We start from the raw sequence: 21764 nt of genomic DNA, 5'->3' as shown, positions 1-21764 counted from the left end.
TCGAGGTCCCTCTGCAGAGCCTTTCTACCCTCTAACTGACTAACATCTGCCCCCAACTTTGTGTCATCTGCAAACTTGCTGATGACTGACTCTACCCCTTCATCCAGATCATCGATGAATATGTTGAAGAGGACAGGGCCCAGCACTGATCCCTGGGGGACACCACTAGTGACTGGCTGCCAGCTGGACGTGGCACCGTTCACTACCACTCTCTGGGCCCGGCCCTCCAGCCAGTTCCTAACCCAGCAGAGTGTAATGGTCCAATCCACGGGCTGAGACATAAACATAAGATAGGGGGCAACAAATCTACCCATAGCTTTTCTTGCTGTCAGGGAAGGTGAGAATTTCACTTATGCTGCCTGGGAGGCAAATCTGGCAACTTAGTAGATACTTGCAGGTCATTTCACAGTGCATTTGGTGTGCCACTGCTTACTAATGGTTCAGTACTTCACAGGTTCACTGAGTCTGTTCCAGAAGTGTTCACTTGTACTTCAGTGGAATAGGTTAGAATTCTCCTACTGATAATTGCAATGAAAGTATATTTTGAGTCTTTAGTATGTTTATTATTTAACTAAATTCTTCTGTTCTATATTGTTTACCTCTGTTGTCATTTCTCTGTGTGTGTGTGTTCAGGTGACAAACCCAACTAGCTGGTTTTATCTCTGGCTGTCATCTCCTAATTGATTTTGTACATTTGATTTGAACAAACAAAAATCACAGTCTTCCACTCCCCCAAACCAAATGTAGGTTATTTTAGTTCGTGTGCATAAAAATGTATGTGTAGGAATAGATGTAGCTGGCTCTGTGTTTTGCCAACTGAAAAGCACCATGTGCACCTCTCATTGTACTAAAGAAGTAATATTATTGAATTAATAGTTTAAATTGCAAGTAGTCTTCCTGCATTAGCTTCAGGAAATCTGCAGGGCAAAGTTTTAGTTTCTTTTTTTTTTTTGAAGTCTGACAGGGACAAAATCTTAAGTAAATCCCTAAATAGCCCTTTAATACTCTGATAAGCTTGTTAAGTGCAAATTAACATTCCTGTTAAGTACCTGCATATAACATAAGATATGTAATACAATACAGAACTGCTTAAGAGTTGGCTTTTGCCTTCCTTACGAGTGCGCTTGCTTGGTACCTTGCGCAGGAGGGCTGTGCAAATCCCAGTCAGCTGTCCTCCTGAGAGGGAGTAGTCTGTGTCACAGCGCTGGGCTGGGGCTGATCACAGTATCACTTAGGTTGGAAAGGACCTCGAGGATCATCGAGTCCAACCTATCAACACAGACCCCATGCCTAGACCATGGCACCAAGTGCCACGTCCAATCTCCCCTTGAACGCCTCCAGGGTCGATGACTCAACCACCTCCCTGGGCAGCCTGTTCCAATGGCAAACGACTCGCTCGGTGAAGAGCTTCCTCCTCACCTCGAGTCTAAACCTCCCCTGGCGCAGCTTGAGACTGTGTCCCCTTGTTCTGGTGCTGGTTGCCTGGGAGAAGAGGCCAACCCCTTCCTGGCTACAACCACCCTTCAGGTAGTTGTAGAGGGCAATGAGGTCCAAGGAATGCTGGGCTGGTCATGGCAGTCTGCAGTGTGTGCACCAGGGATTGTTCCTAAATTACTCCACAGAAATCTGGCAAACATTTACTGTTGGAGATTTTCTAACAACTACTTTGATTTCTTCCCATGCAGCTCGTTATGGAATATTGTTTAGGATCAGCATCAGACTTACTAGAAGGTATGTCACACATCTTTCTTTGATTGAAAGTGTAGTACTGAAGTAGGAGGTTACAGCATCACTGAATTGTCCTTGAGCATACAATTTTTTCTGGGGGCAGTGTGTGTGAACAGGAGCAGTTTTTCAAATCCTCACATGACTGTAATGGTTTTTCTGGGGAATATTGCCTTTCCTAGCTGCTCACTTTCTCCTTCATGTTATTTTGCACTTGTCAGGCAGCTATTTGTTTTCTTCTGAGTTTTGGGTTCTGTTGTCATGACAGTTCAAGATTTATTTCTGAAAACCCTTGCTGTTGGTCCTAGTGCTCACTATCAACTGAAAACCTGTTGTCTAAAATAGCATTGCAGCAGCATTAGGGTTTTACTTGATGAGGTCTTTTGTTAAAATGGTCATTTTTCTGTCAAGCTTCTTGAAGTGAGCTTTCTTTGATGATATATGTGTGGCCAGTAAGTTGTTCATTGCCTTTGCTTGCCAGAAGCATTTCAGGACAAAAGGCTGAGCTGTCAGAGAGTCGTCTGTATTGCCGCAGTTTATTCATGTGTGAATTGCCATAAAGTTCCAGGGTTTGGACTTAGCTTCGTTAATGGAAAAGTGAATTTTGACTCTCAGCTAGGTATTTGGGAGAATGGTCACAGAACTGACAGGAATGTAATTTCTGGTTGCACAGTAGTCTCTTTCTGACAGTAAATAGCTGCCAGTTTGCAGTTAGATTACGTCTGATTGTATGCTGGGAGCTATCTTTACATTTGCTTCTCGTAGTGAGCCTGGTAACAATGAGCTCTTAGTATTTTCTTTCTGTTTACTTTGTTAACAATACTCACTTACATGCTGTAAACTATCTTGCTTTCTTTAATATTGAATTTCAAATACATTTTTTCCTTAAGTTCATAAAAAGCCATTGCAAGAAGTGGAAATAGCAGCAATTACCCATGGTGCTCTCCAGGGATTAGCATACTTGCATTCTCACAATATGATCCATAGGTAAGTGGTTATACTTTTGCTGTCTCACACACAGGTAATTTGTTTTGTTGATTGTATCCCCTTCATCCCAAATTTAATATTTATAAGCAGAGATTTTCTTTTTGTGGGGCCATTGTGCTCCCCAACTGGTGATACATTGAGGTCAAATACTAGCAAGCCATATCTCTTCACATGCACTGCCTCTTGCAGCTGGTGTTCAGAGTTTCTCCAGAATGACTTTGAATCTGCTAAGATTTTCAATACCTGTTACAATGCTGAATGTTCCCTGAAGCAGACAGTAGCAGGGCAGGCTTGAGCTCACCTCAGTAGCTTGCTGCAACTGCAAGGCAAAGCTTGCTGGGGCTGGGGAGCACTGACACTTGAAAAATGAGCTTGAGATGAAGCAAGATGTTGAGAAGCACACAGTGCATATGGGATGCAAATGTTCTCTGTGTTACAGTACCTGCTGCATTTTAGCAGGATGAAGGATTTGAATTGTAACATTATTAGGACTTTTGGAAAAATCTTTATAAAGGACATAGTTGGTTCAGAGAGTTTTGCTCAGCTGTGTGTGGAGCTCCATGAAGCAATGGTAGTCTAGCCTATAGAAGGTTTTCCTTTTGGAGAGGAATAATACTGACACTTGTGTTCTATAACCAGAGATATCAAGGCAGGAAACATCTTGCTGACAGAGCCAGGACAGGTGAAACTTGCTGACTTTGGGTCTGCTTCCATAGCATCTCCTGCCAACTCATTTGTGGGGACGCCATATTGGTAAGCCAAGAGATTTACTCATTTCTGGCTTTGGGAAGTAAAAGGATCATTTTGGGGGAGTATTTCATATACTTAGGCTTTACTGGAACAAGCTCTGTAACCTTCTAGTTGTGATGGTGATAAAATGTACTTTGCAAAAAAAACCTAAAAAGATTAAGCAGTAAGCAGGCTCTGACTGCAAGAAATCATGAATTTGTGTTTGTCATTCACAACGAGTAACACAAATATTTTGTTGTTCAGCTTACTGTAAGTGGCAGAGGTGGGATTGGTTCACCTGTAGTATATTTTACTCACTCCCCTCAGTGGTTTTAGCAATTGGTACATTCTCACCACATCTAGTTATTGAAAGAACTGCAGTGGTTTCTCTTCCATAGGAAATGCCAGGTTCATTGAACAAAACTCTTTGCGGGTCCCTTGTATGCTTTTGATCTCTTACACCTAATCTGTGGTGTTCAGGCTACTGCATGCTACACCAGAGCTGACCAGCCAGCTAAACTGCTGGAAATGTGGGTGGGCAAGAAAGGGATGATACTCCTAAATGGAGAGCTGGGCAGAGCGCAGGACATCACACAGCCTCTCTGCAGGCCTCTACTAGTGTGGGTGTCTGTTCTTTGTTCCCAGGATCCCATGTTCATGCCTGGTACCCTGGGGAATGATTGGTTTATGGTAGCTGAAATCAGTGAAGCAGACAGTTTCATTGAGGTACTGATGGTGATAATGTGTTCCATCATCCAGAATTTTATGAGCACACATTTCCTATTTTAGGATGGCCCCAGAAGTGATTTTAGCCATGGATGAAGGGCAGTACGATGGCAAAGTAGATGTTTGGTCTCTTGGAATTACCTGTATTGAGTTAGGTAAGTTATCTTCTTTGAGAAATTACAAAATATCATTATTTAATACCTAGAACTTATACAGCTGAATCTGTGCAGAAGATCTTTGCTTCCTTCCTTGTCCTGTTTTTAGAGAAAAGAACTAAGTGTGCTCTCTGAAATTCAAGACCAAATCTCTAATTTGATATTTATTGAACGGATGTTTTCATTACCCAAAGAGAAGGAGTTATAGAGACACAGAAAATAGCCTAGCTATGCCACTGAAGGTGTTCATGTTCTGTGGGAGAGGCAGTTAACTTTTGAACTGAAGAGCAACCTATTTGCTGAGCAGCTTTAGAAGTAAACCATTCAAAGTACTGGTGTGAAAACATATTTAATGATACAAGTTGATACGGTTTGCATTTCATATATGAGATATATCACATATGAGAATGTGAGATACCCTTAACAAGTCCTGCAATAATGAAGTTTTGGATAAGTGGACAGCTTCAGAGCTTTATTCAGTGTATGGTGTCACTTGGGAATAGATTTGGCTGGGAAAAAAAAAATCTCTTTAAAAAAACTGTTAAAGAAAAATCTGTAAAACAATCCAGGTTTGAGTTAGTGACCTCTAAATCATACTCAGAAGAGATGATGGCATTGCCATTAGAACAGACTCCTTTAAAGCAGAATGCCAATTTAAAAGGGCTCTGTTAGCATGGCATTCTATTTATATTGAGCATGTAATTTTTTCTGGCAACAAAAATCCCCTCCCTGAAGCACACCACCATGCACAGCACTGTGCAGACTTCAGTGCACACCCAGCTCTCTAGAAGCGCTTAGCTGTAAGTTTTTTCTCCGGATGGTGAGGTTCAGTGCTGCTTGTTGCACCTGAGGCTGTCCTACCATCCTTGTCAGATCTCATTGCTTGTGCTCCAACCCAGTCTCAGTGGAGGAGCAGCCCAGCCAGGCAGCAAGAGCTCTCAGGAACACACTAATCCATGTGAACTGCACAGTTTAGCTCAGAATGCTGTCTGGCATTCCAAACTGTCAACTTCGTTTTCTTCCAGGACACGAAATAGATTCTTTCTTCAGAGCAGGGATTTTTTTAATGATTATTTTTTGGTTGCCAGTATAAAGAAGTTGAAGGGGTGTGACTGTCATGACAGAGCCCTGCTCTGAGTGGAGTAGGGAGTCTTGGCTGGCTGCAGTGCTCCAGGAATGCAGTGAGCTCATGGCCACCACACCCCCGGGTGCCTTCCCGCATGCTGCATTTTTGCAATGTGAAGCGTTAGGCTTCGTCTACAGCTTCCAGCGTGGTGGGAGGTGAGACTAGGTCAGGACAGCAAAGCATTGTAGGCTGGGTCGGTGTGGTTATCTCACTTGGGTTGGTTTGAATGAGCATGAGGAGAAAGCAGAAAAATGAGATGTCTAGTCGTCCTCTCAGGTTGTCATGTAGTCTCAGAAATGGCCACATTGAGGGCTCAGTTGCAGCGTTTCCCAAAGGTTTCTATTTTATTCAGGTGAGTTAAGGAAAGAAAAACCTGGGGAGAGCAGTCAGTTAAAACAGTTTAAGCAGTCATTTAAATACTTCAATGGATAATCAGCCTGATCCTCAATAGCAGGAACTGGTTATCTGACAGATTAGAGAAGGTAAGGTGCTACCTTTGAGGAAAGGCTTAGCTCCTCAGTTTACTCATTCTGAGGAATTTGTGGGGCTTAGTCCATCCTGTGATTATGATGAGTGAACTGTGTGATCTCTGATACATTGCTTACTGCTACTATTCAAATTGAAAAGCAGGCTAAGAAAACTTAGCATTATTTTTACCTTGTCTGGGGTTTTGTGTTTGTTTGGTTTGGGGGTTTTGGTTGTTTTGCTGTTTTTTTTTCAGGAAGGAAAGGTTTTTTTGTTGCATTCTCCCTCATGTGAGAGCGATCTCCTGGCCTGACCAGCTTCTCTGGAATGTTTATGACAAGGCTGAGCTTTATAGGTTTACCCCATAAACATTCTGATGAAGCTTCAGTTTTGTTGTTACAGTGAGATCATCTCCTTCCTCATTAAGCTTTCATGCTGTGTCAGTCTATAAGAGTAACACAAGCTTGAAAGAGAGAGAAGAGCCAAAGAGAATGCAACTCTCAAAATAGTATAAAGAGTTGGCCTGTTGCTGACTTCCTGCCCATGTGCTTAGTCAGTTAAGTGTGATTTGATGGTTCTTGTAACCAGCTTTTTCTTCATCACTGCTGTCCTGCTAGGATTAAATATTTGTTAGCTTTTTAGCAACTGTAGCTTAAAAAAATACAATGGGGGGGAGGGTGATGAAACCAAGAATGCTTAGTGGCTAAACACCAAGTATAGAGCTTACTGTTAGCTTACTCCTATTTTAGTACATTAAAATGAGTCAGAGAACTCAACTATGATAAACCACATAATTTAAAAGCTTGAGAGGACAAGGCATTTGATCTTCAAAGTGCTTTCATCTTCTGCAATGGTATAGGACATATGCCAACATATCTGTCTGATTGCAGGGTAGGGTTGGTTTGGGGTTCCACGTTCAGGCAACAGTGATTCTGCTGATGTGGTTTGCTTTTTAAAGGGATGTAAAGTGAAGAGAAAAAAAAGAAAATAGAGCAAAGCCATGAGACTATCTCCCTATATAAAAACTATTTTCTTTTGTGTGTAGCGGAAAGGAAGCCTCCTTTGTTTAATATGAACGCAATGAGTGCCTTATATCACATAGCGCAGAATGAATCCCCTACACTACAGTCTAATGAATGGTGAGTATTACTGAGGGAGGAATGTGGCAGGGAATTGCTGTAAATGGAGTGCTTTGTCATGCTGAGTTCTTGAAATGGCTGGATTCCTGTTGGGAGGATGTGAGCTCCAAGGTTCTCAGGAGGTTCAGCATACACTTTATGTACAAAATTGACCAACTATTAAACGTGCATTTTAGAGCCTGGAACCTAGCAGAAACAGGACATGCTGCTGAAAGAACATAAGGTCCTGTTAAAACAACGTAAATCTGTAAACTTTTGAAGCTCCCAGGCTAGCCAAAAGTGTGTTTAGTGTTTTTTAATCACAGACCACACTGTCAGTTCCTGAATCTTGTTTTGTTGAAGCATTGCTTTGCAAGATGGAGACGCCGCTTGTGCGGCATCTGTTGCATGAACTTCAGAACAACAAAGCATAGTAGTAACGTTTTGTGCCTCCCAGCTTCAGCAGCTCTCTTTTCAAACAGCAAACATGCTAAACTGATTTCAGAAGTTTAAAACTCCCTAACTGTGCTTTTTCTCAGCCCTACACATAGGCCTCTTAACAAAATACATTGTGCTATATTTTTTTCTCTACTTTAGAGATTTTTCTGGCTAGGCTCTTTCACACCCTGGTGCTTGACAAAACATTCAAGTCATTTTATGTGTTTGTTTTGGGGTTGGTTTTTTTTGTCTGACCAAAGCCCACAATAATTTAATTTACTGAAAAACTGCAGTAGCAAAACCCCCATTACATGATGGCAGGGGTGGGAATAGTGGAAGAGGAAAGAAATAAAACCTATGCAACTGCCTGTGCTGCTGGTTTCAGGGTGTAATCCTGCCCTTATGAAAGTTGTGTGCTGAGGAAGAAAAGGCAAAATACAGAATTTTGGCTTATGGAGAGAGAGATGCTACTACAGAAATCATGACTTTTAAGTCTTATTTGGGACAGATTGCACAATAGTGTAGAAGTTGTGTCTGAGGAGCCAAAAGCATCTCAGGAGTTGTGTGTAATACAGTTGAGGATGAAACATCTGTGTACAGGGGTGGGGATAGGGCAGGGACTCTGATTAGACCTCAAAGAGTTTAAGCAATATAGAATTTGACAAGGTTGATGCTCCCTCTGAGATATGTGGGTCTCTGCCTTTGTACAGAACCTTCCTTCCTCTTGAATTGCCCCAGATTTTTGCATTCTCAGGCTGAAGCATTTTGTTTGGAAGCTGAGATTAAAGGGATCTGCCTGCTAACAGCAGTGAGCTTTGTCTTGACTAGGGATGTCAGAGGCTGTAGTGTGAAGTACTGAGTCTGTGTGGTTCCTCCCCACTCTTTCTACCAGCAGTGCCCAAATATGAAGTTCTTGATGTTTTGATGAGGTTTGGCCATTAAACTGGGCAGTTAACTCAGATGTTTGGGTTTCTTTCACTTTCCTTGCCACAGGTCTGATTATTTTCGAAACTTCGTAGATTCTTGTCTCCAGAAGATCCCTCAAGACAGGCCTACATCAGAGGAGCTTCTGAAGGTTGGCTTGCTTTTCCTTTTGTGTTTTCCACATGATGGTATGAAGAGGCCACTCTTCTCTCTCACCTATCATACTAGATCCTACTTAATGCTCCCTCTGCCCATTACCCTGAACCCCTTTGAGCTGAGGGTGCTGTGGAGTGCACTGAGCTGCTGGCCTGAGCTTTACTGCCCTTTGGCCATGTCACAGTGCCCCAGGTGACTCCCCAAGCCAGCCTTGTTCTCCTCAGAAAAGGACACCCCAGCAAGTGACACTGGATGGCCATAAACTTGTCTAGAGTTTCAGTTTCTTAAGCTCAGTCTATCCTTCCAGTGATTACAATTAATCCTGACAGAGCTGCCATGCATTAGTTAACAAATAGCTTTCCTTCCTTCCCTCTTTATTCTATGCTATATATACCCCTAAAGGCTTTTATCCTCTTCCGTCACCTCTGTGCTTTACACAGAGAGCTGAAATTCACTATTCTAATGGTGTCCCTGGGGGAAAGGGGGCAGAGGAAAGCAGGTTTTCTTCCCCATACTTTTCTTTAACATGAATAAGCCTCAGCTGGCTACAGGTTTTCTCCTGCTTTAGTTTTTAGGCTGGTTTTTTCCTCTCTCTCCAGTTGTGCTCCTGTATGCTGCAGATACTCAGTTTTCCTGGCTCTAGTCTGGAAACAAAGCCAGTGTGGTAGATTGTTGCAAAAAGCTGACGTGTTCCTAAGTGAGCACAACTTGCACAGGAGTTAGGTGTTAGAGCTGTTTTATTCTAAGCATGACTTTGATGGATTTCCTTTGTGGCACCAGTTGGCATTCTGAGTTTTGCTAATTTGTCATTCTCTTTGCAGTGCTCGTGACATTATTTTGGGGGATTTTAATCCTGGCCCTGTTTGTGCTAAAAAGCAAAATCATTGTCTTTATTTTTTTTTTTGTCCCCCCAAATATATTACAGCACTGGGAAATGGATGCTATTTATGAGGGATTTATCATCACCTTTCTGCATGGTTTTATTTAAATGCTTCTGAGGACTTTACCCTCTCGAAGAGCTGTGTATTCTGAAAGTGAATGCAATTATCCAGTGAAGGTTTCAGTGTGGGTGTGTAGTCCTCCTATTTCAGAATTCCCCAGATTGGTTATATTTTGAGCAAGGCACTGTAATTGAAGAGAACATTGATGGCAATGAAACATTTGTGAATGTATTCCTTCCATATCTGCAGTCTGAAACAGCTGCACACCACTTTGCGGGGACAGGTAGGGAATGTGACACGTTGGAAATGGCAATGCTGTTCTCCTAAAGAACAAAATGAAGCTAGTGGTGGTGTTAATAATGACTCATGCTTGCATAGCACACTTCATCTGGAGACAGCAAAAGCAGCTTCTGACATACATAGGCAGAACTTGTTTTACCTATTGGCAAAGTGCAGCCACCTTTGCAGTGAAATGCAGTGAATGCTGCCAAAAAAAGAGTGGAGCATGGCTGACTCTTGTAGGGCCAGGCTCGAAGGTTCACAGCCTATTTTGTGACTCAGAGCTCTGTGCCACATATTTGATCCACAAGCTTTTCTAAACAAGGAAAAGGGTGTTATAGTGAGAATTAGCTGATGAGTTAATTAACATTTGGTTAAAGATGCTTAACCAGTCTAACACCTTTAGCTTTTATGTTATTTGTTGCTCTTCCCCCTCTAAACCGCAAGTAGATAATGTCTCTAAATACCTCAGCCTCCAAAGAAGTCTAGGTTTAAACCAAGCCCATTCTCATGGTACATGGAAATACCATTTCTGATTGGGTTACATCTTTCCTTTTTGGTTGTTTTGGATGTTTTCCCATCAGAAAACAGTCATTCTGAAATCTGGATTGCGAAGTCTAAAAATAGTGCCAGTGTAAGCTGTGATGGTATTCTCCTGTGCAGGAAGGAGGGCTAATAAACCCAACTAGAGCTCATAATTTCACCTTCAAAACATGTGCACTGGAGGCCTGGGAGGTCACTCACCTGGTTGTGTGTTCTACAGCACATGTTCGTTCTTCGGGAGCGGCCCGAAACAGTGTTAATAGACTTGATTCAGAGAACAAAGGATGCGGTGAGAGAATTGGACAACCTGCAGTATCGGAAAATGAAGAAGCTCCTCTTCCAGGAGGCACACAATGGCCCTGCAGTTGAAACACAGGAGGAGGAGGAGGTGAGTGAGGGAAACTTCGGGTTTCATCACTGAACCAGGGAACCGGGGATGCTCTTTTAAATAACCACGAGTCAGATGCTGCTGAGCGAATGGGGGCTGTTTACACACCTGGCTGGAAACTCGTGTCTTCCTCCCCGTGCTTGGAATAAAGCCACCTCGAGGCACAAGCAAGGACAAACAGGGTAGATGCCTAGTGCTGGCAAGAGGCTGTGCCATGTGTTCATGCTTGAACAGTTAGCTTGCAGTCCTGTAAATCCTAGCTCTCTTTGCCTGCTTATAAGGCTTCATGAGGACTCTTTCAGCCACTACAGTTAACCTCTATTTGACCATACGTACCCAGCCCTTGATAGTCCTCTACTTTTATCTGGAGAATACTGTTCTGAGTCAGAAGACACAGAAATTTGTACCTGGTTGTGGGGGTGTTTTTTGCCCCACTCCCCCCCATTTTTTGGGGGTTTTTGTTTGGGTATTTTATTTGTGGTTTGGTTTTGTTGTTAAGAGTTTTGGGTTGTTTGTTTGCTTTTAAAAAAGGGAAAAGATGTCATGAGGGAAATTAATTTGTTTCATTGGGGCTGCATACTGCAGTCACCAGGCAGAAATCAAGACTCTGTATTGCAGCTCTCTCATGTGCAGAGGTGCAGGGTCCCAGCACTTAGATGATGCTGATGTCAGAACAGTTTCTGGTGACACGCAGTTGCTGATACGTGATAGCATTCAGCTTGTTAACAGGCTCACAGTTGAAAAGAATCTGACATCAGCCAGTTCATCTTGACAAGGTTGATTCTTTCTCTCCCCAGCATCCCACAAGAGAAATGTTTCATGGTAATGCCTGGAGGGAGGGAACTGCCATGACGTGGCAGGTAGATGCCTTTAGATAGGAATGGAATGAACATTTCACTTGGTAATGTCCATAGAAACAACTGTGATGGTTTTGGAGTTTCTTAATAATTCCTTTCTCCTAGGAACAAGATCATGGTGTTGGCAGGACAGGAACAGTCAACAGTGTCGGAAGTAATCAGTCCATTCCTAGTATGTCTATCAGTGCCAGTAGCCAAAGCAGTAGTGTTAACAGTCTTCCAGATGCCTCGGATGATAAGAGCGAGCTGGATATGATGGAGGGGGACCACACCGTGATGTCAAACAGCTCTGTCATTCATTTAAAGCCGGTAAGCGCTGGAGTTTTGCTGGATGGCTTTGAAGGTGTAAAATGGGAGAGGATTTAGTTGGCGCCTAAAAGTCAGGTGCTTCCCATCTGAAGTCATTAGCTCCAGGTTCTAATTACGTGCCCCAAATACATTAAAATGCACTGGAAATTTTGGAGGGTTGCTATAATAATCCTTTATTTCTGTCAATTCTCAAAAATGACTAATTGAAGTGTTTTGAAAGCAGTTTGCTTTACCATGAGGAGCTGGAATGGGAGGTTGTGAACAGGGTTATTTAGTGGATGCCCTTAATTTGTGGAGCCCTTCTTCATGGGACAAAAGGAGGAGATAGTTACCTGTTTTTACCTCCTGGTTAGTGAATTCTTAAATATAGGACACACAGCAGCAGCTGAAATGTGTCCCTGAAGCACCCAGCTTCCCAGCACTCCATTTGAATATTTGGTTGATGAACAAAGATGCATGGAAGAAAACACAGCGCTCTGGCCATGGCAGGCTGTGAAACCACTTCCCCAGCTTTACCCCTAGGTGATGAAGGATAAGCTGGGGAGCATCCCTCCAAGCCATGCAGCTCCTGCTGTGGAGGGGTTATCACACCTTTTCTCAAAGCAGTAGCGTTTCCCTGGCTAATGATAGGTGTGGTTGGAGTGTTTTGTTCTTTGCCCAGATATGCAGCAGACACTCAGGTATTTCCTCGGGGAGTTAATTAGTGTATCATATCTAACTCCTAATCGCGCTGCGATGAATGACAAACTCAAACTAAGAATGTGGAATACACCACGACAAATTTTTCAATTTGCTTTGAGGTATTTCTGTAGTGGGTGTAATGAAAACCTTCCTCTGTCTTTCAGGGTTACAAAGATGCTGTTTTCTTCTTTCAGACTTGATAGCATCTACCTTACAGCTTTTCTGTTTTGTTGCAGTAAATCGTTTAACTCAGTTCTCCATCCTTCATTTCTTTTCCTCATTTTCAGCTTTAATTAGTAGTTTTCCTCTTAGTAATAAAAAAATATGCACAATGAAGTTTCCAAAAGCAAAGATCCTAGGTCAGAGCTCTTGTTGCCAGTCCATTCCTTCATCCAGCTTTATTGGCAGGAGGGTCTTTCAGGGCTGATGAATGTAAAATGGTTTTTTTCTTCCTTTTTAAACATCTTTCCAACCAGGCCAAAATAAAACTCTTTAGTAACACTTACTCTCTCACGTTAATTATTATTCTCTTATGTTAATATTTGCTGGTAAGGAGGAAGAAAACTACAGAGAGGAATCAGACCCTCGAACAAGGGCATCAGAACCCCAGTCTCCTCCCCAAGTATCCCGCCACAAGTCTCATTATCGCAACCGAGAGCACTTTGCTACTATACGCACAGCATCGCTGGTAGGTTGGGGTTTGTCTGGATGAAGTTGTATAGGAAGGGATGTCTTTGAATATGGAGCCCTGTGAAACCCCTCAGAGCTTTTAGGATTTCATCAGAGCGTGAGCTGTCCTCGTTGACTGAGATATTATCACTGAAATAGTTTAATGTAAAGTTCATGAAGGCTTCAGCGCAGCACCTGGGCAAATGTGATGTGTGAATATCTGGTAATTTCAAAACTAATGTGCTAAGTAGAATGTAGGAAACCATTTATAATAATAAGCTGGCTTTTATGCATTTTCATATGCATATTATGTACATTTGTGTGTGTGTGTGTGTGTCTATGCACCCTCATGGCAGTGGGCTAAAAAAAAGCCCCATTATTTAGTACCAGCTTTCTAACAATTGTAGAGTTTTTCTGCTGGAGCCCGTGTGAGCTTATCTTCTACAGCAGAATTCAGTGTTTCATCTGCCCCGCTGCCATTAGGATGTGTGCTTTTTCTTTGCAACAGAATCATATTTCTGTACTGAATAGTTTTTCTTTTGTGGCTTGAAGACTGCCAAAAAGCAGATTAAGAGGCATTAACTTCCTTCGGCCCGATGTGGTTATCTTCCTAGGTGACAAGGCAAATGCAGGAACACGAACAGGACTCTGAACTCCGAGAGCAGATGTCTGGCTATAAACGCATGAGACGGCAACACCAGAAGCAGCTGATGGCATTAGAGAATAAACTGAAGGCAGAGATGGATGAGCATCGCCTCAGGTTGGACAAAGATCTGGAAACCCAGCGCAACAATTTTGCTGCAGAAATGGAAAAGCTAATTAAAAAGCACCAAGCGGCCATGGAAAAAGAGGTAGGAGATTATTATGGTTTAGCAGTCCAGGCTGTATTTGTTAATTACATTGAATTGTCCACTACATTGTAGCCTCTTACATGACTGGCTAATTGCTAGTTAGAAGAAGGCTAATAGGTACCTCCTTACATTAAGGGGTTTATGTAACTAGAGGAAAAGTATGTCCCTGGTCACAGTGTGTTGTACTAAATGGTAGTAAGTGACCCCAGAAAAACTGCTGTAAAGGTTTTCCTTTCTTGTGCTGTGTATCTGCTGTCAATAACTGCCATCAAGTGCTATGAAGGCAGATTAGCCTGCAAGATGCCAGCTACGCTTAAATATTCACCATCTAGTTGCTTATGGATATGGGGGGGTTGTGCTTTTAAATAATAGATAACAAAGTGGTGCCGCCTACAGCAACTATTATTGATTCTTTGTTCACCTCGGATCTCTCAGTGGAGGGCTAAGGAGATGGTTTATCGTGAGGTGTGACTTTGTTAGGCAAGAATAGCTGAACAATAGGGCTGAGGAAATGAGGTGCTGAAAAAGGATTCCTTCTGGGTGCATTGGTGGTGGGGGTGAGATGAAAAGAGTGTGAGGGCAAGCTCCTGAGACTCGCCCTCATTCAGATGGTGAGCATCATGGTGACTATGCCATCAGTTCCCAGTCTTGGGGCTGAAATGGAACATCAGCTGTAATCCACTGGGACTCAAACCGATTTGCTGCTGGATTTGCTGTAGGCTAAAGTGATGGCCAATGAAGAAAAGAAGTTTCAACAGCATATTCAGGCCCAGCAGAAAAAAGAATTGAACAGTTTCCTGGAGTCCCAGAAGAGAGAATATAAACTCCGTAAAGAGCAGCTGAAAGAGGTAACCTACCTGGTAATGAGAGATGTGAATACAGTACAGTGTACAATAACAGGGTGAGAGAGCTGAAGTAAAAGTGCCACTGTGCAGAAGAGATCTTGTGCTGGTCTGCAGCAGGTTCTGCACTTCATGAGCAGAGTCCTGTCCATACTGTATTTGTTTCATGTCTTTGATCTTAGAGAGTTTATTTATGTATTGGCACCTATAAGTTTAGCTTGCAAAAATACAAGCTTCTCCATTCTTCACTCTTGCTTTTTAGCCAGAAACATGCAAATTTGGCAGTCCTAAAGACTGAAATCAGACTATTTAAGGCAGGTCATGAGCATTGTTCTCATACCTTGTTGCTGCAGATACTGACCATGCACTTCCAGCAACCTAGTGAGGTCTCATCACTTAAATGGTACTTCTGTAGCAGCAGCAAGGATGACCTGCAGATACATTTTTTAAAGGAAAATAGCTGTAAACCACTAACTTTAATGGAGAAAGCTGTGTAATAATTCAGTAATCACTGTGTTGTAGTGAAAATCATGACCTTTGTGAAATGCAGAGCGACTGTGGAACCAAACTTCCTGATTCTTTTTGTAGAGTAGCTGAAACTGTAAGCACTACAAATAATTATTTATTTTAAAAGAATCATTTAGTGCTCCACCATCAACTTGCATGATACAGCTTTGGAACATGCTCCAAAGGGGAATATTCCCAAACATAGACATTTCCCAGGAGAAAACAAGGCTGAAGAGCAGCAGAGCCAAGAAAGTTCTAACAAACTATAGTAGCGTGGGCTCTTTGTAACAGCATAAAATCTTTTCCTATGTGAGCAGTAGATCACAAAGCACCAAGGCTGAAATACAGAGGAGTTGTGTCTCTGGCTGAAGTTGAACAGTGTCACAGTGAGTCCAGTCACTATATGGGCATCTCTGGTCTGCAGTTCAAGCGTGCAGTCTTTTGCCAAAGATACTTCAAGCTCTGTATTGGATTTAATACAAACGTGGAAACTGTGACCTTAAATTCATAGTATCATAGTATCATTCAGGGTTGGAAGGGACCACAAGCACCTTTGACCTTTTCTTTTTTTTCTCATCTTGTTTTTCTAAGTTAGGGTATCTGAGTGAGTGGCTCTGCCTTAATGAGTTACTCATAAAATGTGTAAGTGTTTGGACCCAGCAAGACACAGCATTTTTCAGATGTTTCGTGTGGCTGGAGTTTTGTTTGAACAACAGGATGACAGCACTTCCCTTTTTTTCTCAGCCCTTTGGGAGCCTGTAAAAACACGTGCCAGAGCCTCCAAATGTCTTTGTTTTCAGTGGCAAAGTCTCATTTGTATGTTTTAAGCTAATATATATGTCTGGCAGCTGTGGATGTGAAGCAGCATTTTGGCCACTTAAAATGGCCAACGTGAGGAAAAAAAGAAGAAAGAAAGTTGTAGTTACATTTTTCTCCACTGTGAATTATCTCCTGGTGTTCCCCTACATTGGTGGTGTGATGCATTTTGCAGGGGCTGGCCTGGTACTGGCCATGAGAAGACAAGGTGAACATCTTTGAAGCCTGGTTTATTAGGCAGGTCCGTTCAGTTGTTCAGGGACAAGGAATTTAATGTGACTGTTCCGCATTTAATTACCTTGCTGTTATCAGGAGCTGAATGAAAACCAGAGCACTCCAAAGAAGGAGAAGCAGGAGTGGCTCTCTAAGCAGAAGGAGAACATCCAGCATTTCCAGGCAGAGGAAGAAGCCAACTTACTGAGGCGTCAGAGGCAGTACTTGGAGCTGGAGTGTCGCCGCTTTAAGAGACGGATGCTCCTTGGCCGCCATAATCTGGAGCAGGACCTGGTTCGAGAGGTAAGAGATGAGACCTGGAATCACCTGTGTGAAATGAATCTCCCAGGAGCACCTGCAATCCAACTCCAACCTTACTGAAGTAGCAATTACCACATCTGAAGTATTTTGGTAAAGTGATGGTTCCATATGTTTTGTGGTGCTGTCTGGTAATCCCTGAGGCATTTAGGCAATCATGTAGAATCAGATGTATAGGTTGGTGCCCTATTGTTGGAGAACCATTTGATCCAAACAGTCACAGACACAACAGTTACAGTGCCTTCCAGAAAATGCTTACTGTGGATCCTGTTGGGCATCTAGAACAGGAAGAAGAAAAGTGAAATGAGGAAGGAAAAGTCACCGGTGGTGGTGCTGTCTGCTTCTGATAAGACATAGAAAGAAACTCTGAGCTCTGTCCTCAGATGCCTTGGAGAAAGAGAAATGTCCTTGCGAACCAAGTGGAACATCATGTTGGGAATGGAAGCCCAAGTAAGTACAAAGACTCTAATAATTCCCTCTGTCCTCCTGTTAGGAGTTAAACAAAAGGCAGACACAGAAGGACCTGGAGCACGCCATGCTGCTGCGTCAGCACGAGTCCATGCAGGAGCTGGAGTTCCGCCATCTCAGTACCATCCAGAAGATGCGCTGTGAGCTGATCCGACTGCAGCACCAGACCGAGCTCACCAACCAGCTGGAGTACAACAAGCGCCGCGAGCGGGAGCTGAGGCGTAAGCACGTCATGGAAGTCCGGCAGCAGCCCAAGAGCCTGAAGGTACTAAGTGATGGAGGAGCTCTGGGCACGAGCTGCTGGTGGTGGTGGTGGAAGAGTGGTGCCTTACAGCTCAGTTCTCACTTGTGGTGGGTGCTGGTCCGAGGTCTTCTGAAGGTCGTTCATTTGAAGAGGTGGCTCCTTCTGTCATGAGCTCAGGTAGCTGCCAGGGTGCAGCTGCAGTCCTACAAGCACCATGGCTGTGAACCATAGCCGTGGTGATCAGGGCTGCAGGGTGGTTTAGGTAGGCCACAGCAGCACAGGTCCCTTGTTTTGTACCAACAGTTCTTTACTTTTTACAGAAGCTCTTTACTATGAGGGTGGTGAGATGCTGAAACAGGTTGCCCAGAGAAGCTGTGGATGTCTCATCCCTGCTGGATGAGGCTTTTGAGCAACCTGGCCTACTGAGAGGTGTCCCTGCCCATGGCAGAGGGGTTAGAACTAGATGATCTTTAAGGTCCCTTCCAACTCAAACCATTCTGTGATTTTCTTCTAAATCTGTTCTCAGCAGCATGCCTGCCTTTTTGTGCTGATTTAAAATACATTTAATCTTTGCAGTGTCCTTTTTTTTTTTCCCCTCCTCCACCATTTTCTGATCCTTTTCTCCCCCTATATACAAGAATAAACCCTATTTTTTCTGTAATGAAGCAATGTCATTTAAAAAACCAAACCAACCAAAAAAGATTCACGTTGCTTTGTGCATCAAAATGTACTGCTCTGTCAGTCTTGGCTAGCTCACCTTGTTATTGCTTTTATTTTAAGGCTGGTATGTAGCAAGCATGGGGGCAATAGCCAACTGCAGTGTCCTCAGGAAGCTCCTAGCACTGACCTTTGCTGTGTGGTTCTCTCATGGGTTTCTCATGCTGCCCTTGTAACTGCTGTGGTGGCTGACCAGAGCTATAGGGCCTCTGTAATTGAGGCTCTCAGTGTTTTCATTGGGAGCCTTTGCTTCATCCAGAGAAGTCCAGTGGTTTATTCAGAAGTGTCTGACAAGAGAGGATAAGGCCTTTCACAAAGCTGCCTGGTACATTTCCTTTAAGGAGACAGACTTCTTCTCTCCACCCAGTCTTCAGCTGTGCCAGTAACCGAATGAGTGTATGGCATACTGAGCATGGGGTTTCTTTGTTGTTCTAGGTCTTTCCTCTTTGTGATATTTCCTATCTGACTTAGTTTTTGCCACCTGTAAGTGATCTTCTTACAGAGCAAATAACTGACTTGACAACAGAACTTCAGCAAATAAAAACTCAACACTGGATTTATCAATATTAGAATTATATTAAATGGTGAAAACCTGGCTTGTGAGAACAAGGGACCATCTGATGGCTGTTGAGGATCTCCAAGGATATAGTGTATAAATAGCTGATGACTTCACAGGGAAGCTGCACTGCACTCTGAGCTGCATAAAACTGAGGCAGCTGTATTAGGTTGATCCTTCTGAGATTAGCATGAATGAGTTCTGCCTCCCCAAGGTGCAAACAGGAGTGGGCAGTGCGTTCCTCCTCATTCCCTGCTGGCGGTCAGGACAGCGGGATCCACAGACTCTCTCGGTTGCAGGGGCTTGGATGGACTCTTTGACCCCTTTCCTTTTGCAGTGGGGTCAGGGCAGGAGTGTTCTGCAGGGAGGATGGAAAGCCTGCACTTTCTTTGCATGGCTGTTCTGCGATTAGTGAAGGATTTCAGGCTTGAGCTGTCAATCCAGCACCTTTGCGTACACACAGTGCTAATAATGCAGCCTGCTGGACAGCCGTTGGGTTTGGAGCACAATCCCCCATTTGTCAGGGCTGTTCCCTGGTATTAACTCTTCTCTAGCTTCTGTGTAATGCAAGCAAGTATTCTTAATTGAATAGATAATTTGCCTTTTTGTTCAGTTTCTCTCTCCAGCAACGTTTTCCCTCGAGGGCATGTGTTTCAGGCTTTCCCTTTGTTACTTAGCAGAGGTCCTTTGTCCTCAAAGCAGGTTGTTTAACGGTCAGTGTCTGTTGTCACTATTACAGCACCAGAAGGACTGATAACTAGAATTCACCCTTCAGTGAAAACGGCTCTGTTATTATTTCGAGTGTGTTAATTGTGATGCAAATACCCTCTTGCTGGTATTTCACAATACTAGGTCAAAATGATCTTGTCAGGAGCCTGACTGGAAATCTTACCCCTCCCTTCTGTTTCCTGTTGTTGAAGCCTTTGGATTGGAAGCCTGTAAACAGAGTCTGATGTCCAAGCAAGACTTCACAGAAAGTGAGGGCAAAATAGATTGCCAGTGTTTTGCTGTGACCAGGTCCTGACAGGAATGTGTAACCTGCTGACACTTGCTTTAAGGGCAGGGAGAAACAATCTTAGGGGTTTCCTGAAGGGAAATATCTCCTTGTGAATTTAGAAAGGGTAAAAGTGCTGTATTCCTCTCCACGATACATGCTTTGGCTTGAATGGAACCCATCCTTGTCCTGGTTTCTGCATCAGGTTGGCAAAGTGGAATTGTCAGTTCATGCAGCAAAACACACTGATGGCTGAACTGGGCTGGGGACATTGTCTGATCCCACTGCATCTTTTAGGTAGCTGCAAGTGCTGTGCTTGCCACTTACCCTGCTGAGCCTTGAGCTAGTGCCAGGAGCTGACTGGAGATATGCACGTGTATCTGCTTGCGGCTTCCCAGAGCTCTTCCAGCTTCATAAAGGAACAGGAATCTGATCCCCATGCACTGTTCCTGCTCCCAGAGCTTCAGGATTTGACCATAATGGCTGACAGTGGGAATGACCCATAGAGTATACTGACTGCCCTGAGGGGTGGGGTCTAGGGATTTCTTTCTTTGGTTGTTATTTTCTTATTGTGAAGAACTTGACTACCTGTCAGTTAACCAGCATCACTCATCACTTGTGGAGTTTGCTTAGTCAGAAATATGCCTGCCAGCCCAGCTGTTGGTAGATGTTAACCCTCACAAGCTGCTCTGAAGGCAGCAGTTAAGGCAGGTTAAAGAAAAAAAGAGAATTATTTTCCTCAAGGTTTGGTCCAGGTGCCTTTTCCAGAATTGATGTCTCCCAGCCCTGTGTGCAGTCAGAAAGTTGTGTCTCTAAACAATACAGAGATCCTAGCAAATGCAAAGAAGAGACTCAAGTCTCCAGTAGGCCTCCCTCAGAAGGGGGAAATTTGCCAGCCTAGCACAGCGCTGATGTTGCTTGTGACATACATCTTCAAGAATCTAATCTTTCCCAACCATCCAACCAGTTTTTAGTATCATTATGAAAGCCAGGCTCTTACTATCGAGGGTTAGAATGCATCTTATCTTCATCAAACCCTCAGTGGAAAAAGCATTGTTCTTTTTCCCTGTCCCTTCCCATGCACCAGATCTGCTTCTTTCCATGACATGAAGTGCCGTTCATATGTGTGCGCCATACAGGCACAGCCATGTGTAAGTATGGCTTTTGGTGCTGATAAATATTGGTCCTGTCCCTCAAGAACTTTTCTTGAAAAGCAACACCCAGGACTGGATCCAGTCCAGTGACAAATGTGAGGCTCTTTGTGCAGAGACAGCTGTATTTAGGCTGGAGCTTTGTTATAAAAGTGTCTGTATTGTAATTGTTTTGCGCAGTGGCAGTGTCAAAGCAGCTGCAGCAGCAGTCATTGCCTCTTGTGTATTTTGCTTCCCTCCTTGCACTGTAGATGTTAATATACATTTGTGGATTCTTGAACTCATATCCTTAATGTAATCCCAAATATCCATTTGAATGGATATTTCTCCCATTTGAAACATGCTGGTTTTTTCTTTGTTTGTGTCCCCTCCATCTTTCCAGTCAAAAGAACTACAGATAAAGAAGCAGTTTCAGGATACATGCAAGATCCAAACCAGACAGTACAAAGCACTGAGAAACCATCTGCTGGAGACCACGCCAAAGAGTGAACATAAAGCTGTCCTCAAACGGCTCAAGGAGGAGCAGACCCGGAAGCTGGCTATCCTGGCTGAGCAGTATGATCACAGCATTAATGAAATGCTCTCTACACAAGCTGTGAGTCGCCTCCGAGGGACCCAGGGTTCCTCAGCCAAATAGGGATGTTTGCATTTTAACTGATCTGTATCCTGACAGCAGGCTGGCTGCTTCCTTGCTACATGCACCATGCCCTGCACAGTCATTCCTCTGCATTCAGAAGGCATCTTTCAGATGCAGAGGAAAGAGGTATCACCCCCTTCAGGCAGGTGGAAGTTGAAGCTGCTGTTGCAGAGATGCAAAGCGATGCATCTGTGTGGCCAGAGGTCTGCTTTTGCATGAGGTTTGACAACAGAA

General features: G+C 43.5%; 1 protein-coding gene across 1 annotated transcript in view; it reads left to right on the top strand.

Annotated features, from left to right (window-relative positions):
• Positions 1 to 21764, top strand: part of TAOK1 (TAO kinase 1) — a 72365-nt gene that overhangs the window by 42794 nt on the left and 7807 nt on the right. The window contains exons 5-18 of the mRNA XM_068154535.1: positions 1686 to 1731; positions 2616 to 2712; positions 3352 to 3465; positions 4231 to 4322; positions 6959 to 7052; positions 8463 to 8544; positions 10533 to 10700; positions 11663 to 11866; positions 13101 to 13235; positions 13831 to 14067; positions 14787 to 14915; positions 16545 to 16748; positions 17257 to 17496; positions 21276 to 21488. Of these exons, the coding sequence (XP_068010636.1) occupies positions 1686 to 1731; positions 2616 to 2712; positions 3352 to 3465; positions 4231 to 4322; positions 6959 to 7052; positions 8463 to 8544; positions 10533 to 10700; positions 11663 to 11866; positions 13101 to 13235; positions 13831 to 14067; positions 14787 to 14915; positions 16545 to 16748; positions 17257 to 17496; positions 21276 to 21488 (2055 nt within the window). The remainder of the gene's footprint in view (positions 1 to 1685; positions 1732 to 2615; positions 2713 to 3351; positions 3466 to 4230; positions 4323 to 6958; positions 7053 to 8462; positions 8545 to 10532; positions 10701 to 11662; positions 11867 to 13100; positions 13236 to 13830; positions 14068 to 14786; positions 14916 to 16544; positions 16749 to 17256; positions 17497 to 21275; positions 21489 to 21764) is intronic.

Source organism: Melanerpes formicivorus, unplaced genomic scaffold (genome assembly GCF_026170545.1).
Source record: "Melanerpes formicivorus ecotype bairdi unplaced genomic scaffold, bMelFor1.0.p_v2 SCAF_29, whole genome shotgun sequence".
Classification (NCBI taxonomy): Eukaryota; Metazoa; Chordata; class Aves; order Piciformes; family Picidae; genus Melanerpes; species Melanerpes formicivorus.
The sequence above is the reverse complement of the archived record's forward strand: the minus strand, read 5'-3'. Positions and strand labels throughout refer to the sequence as shown.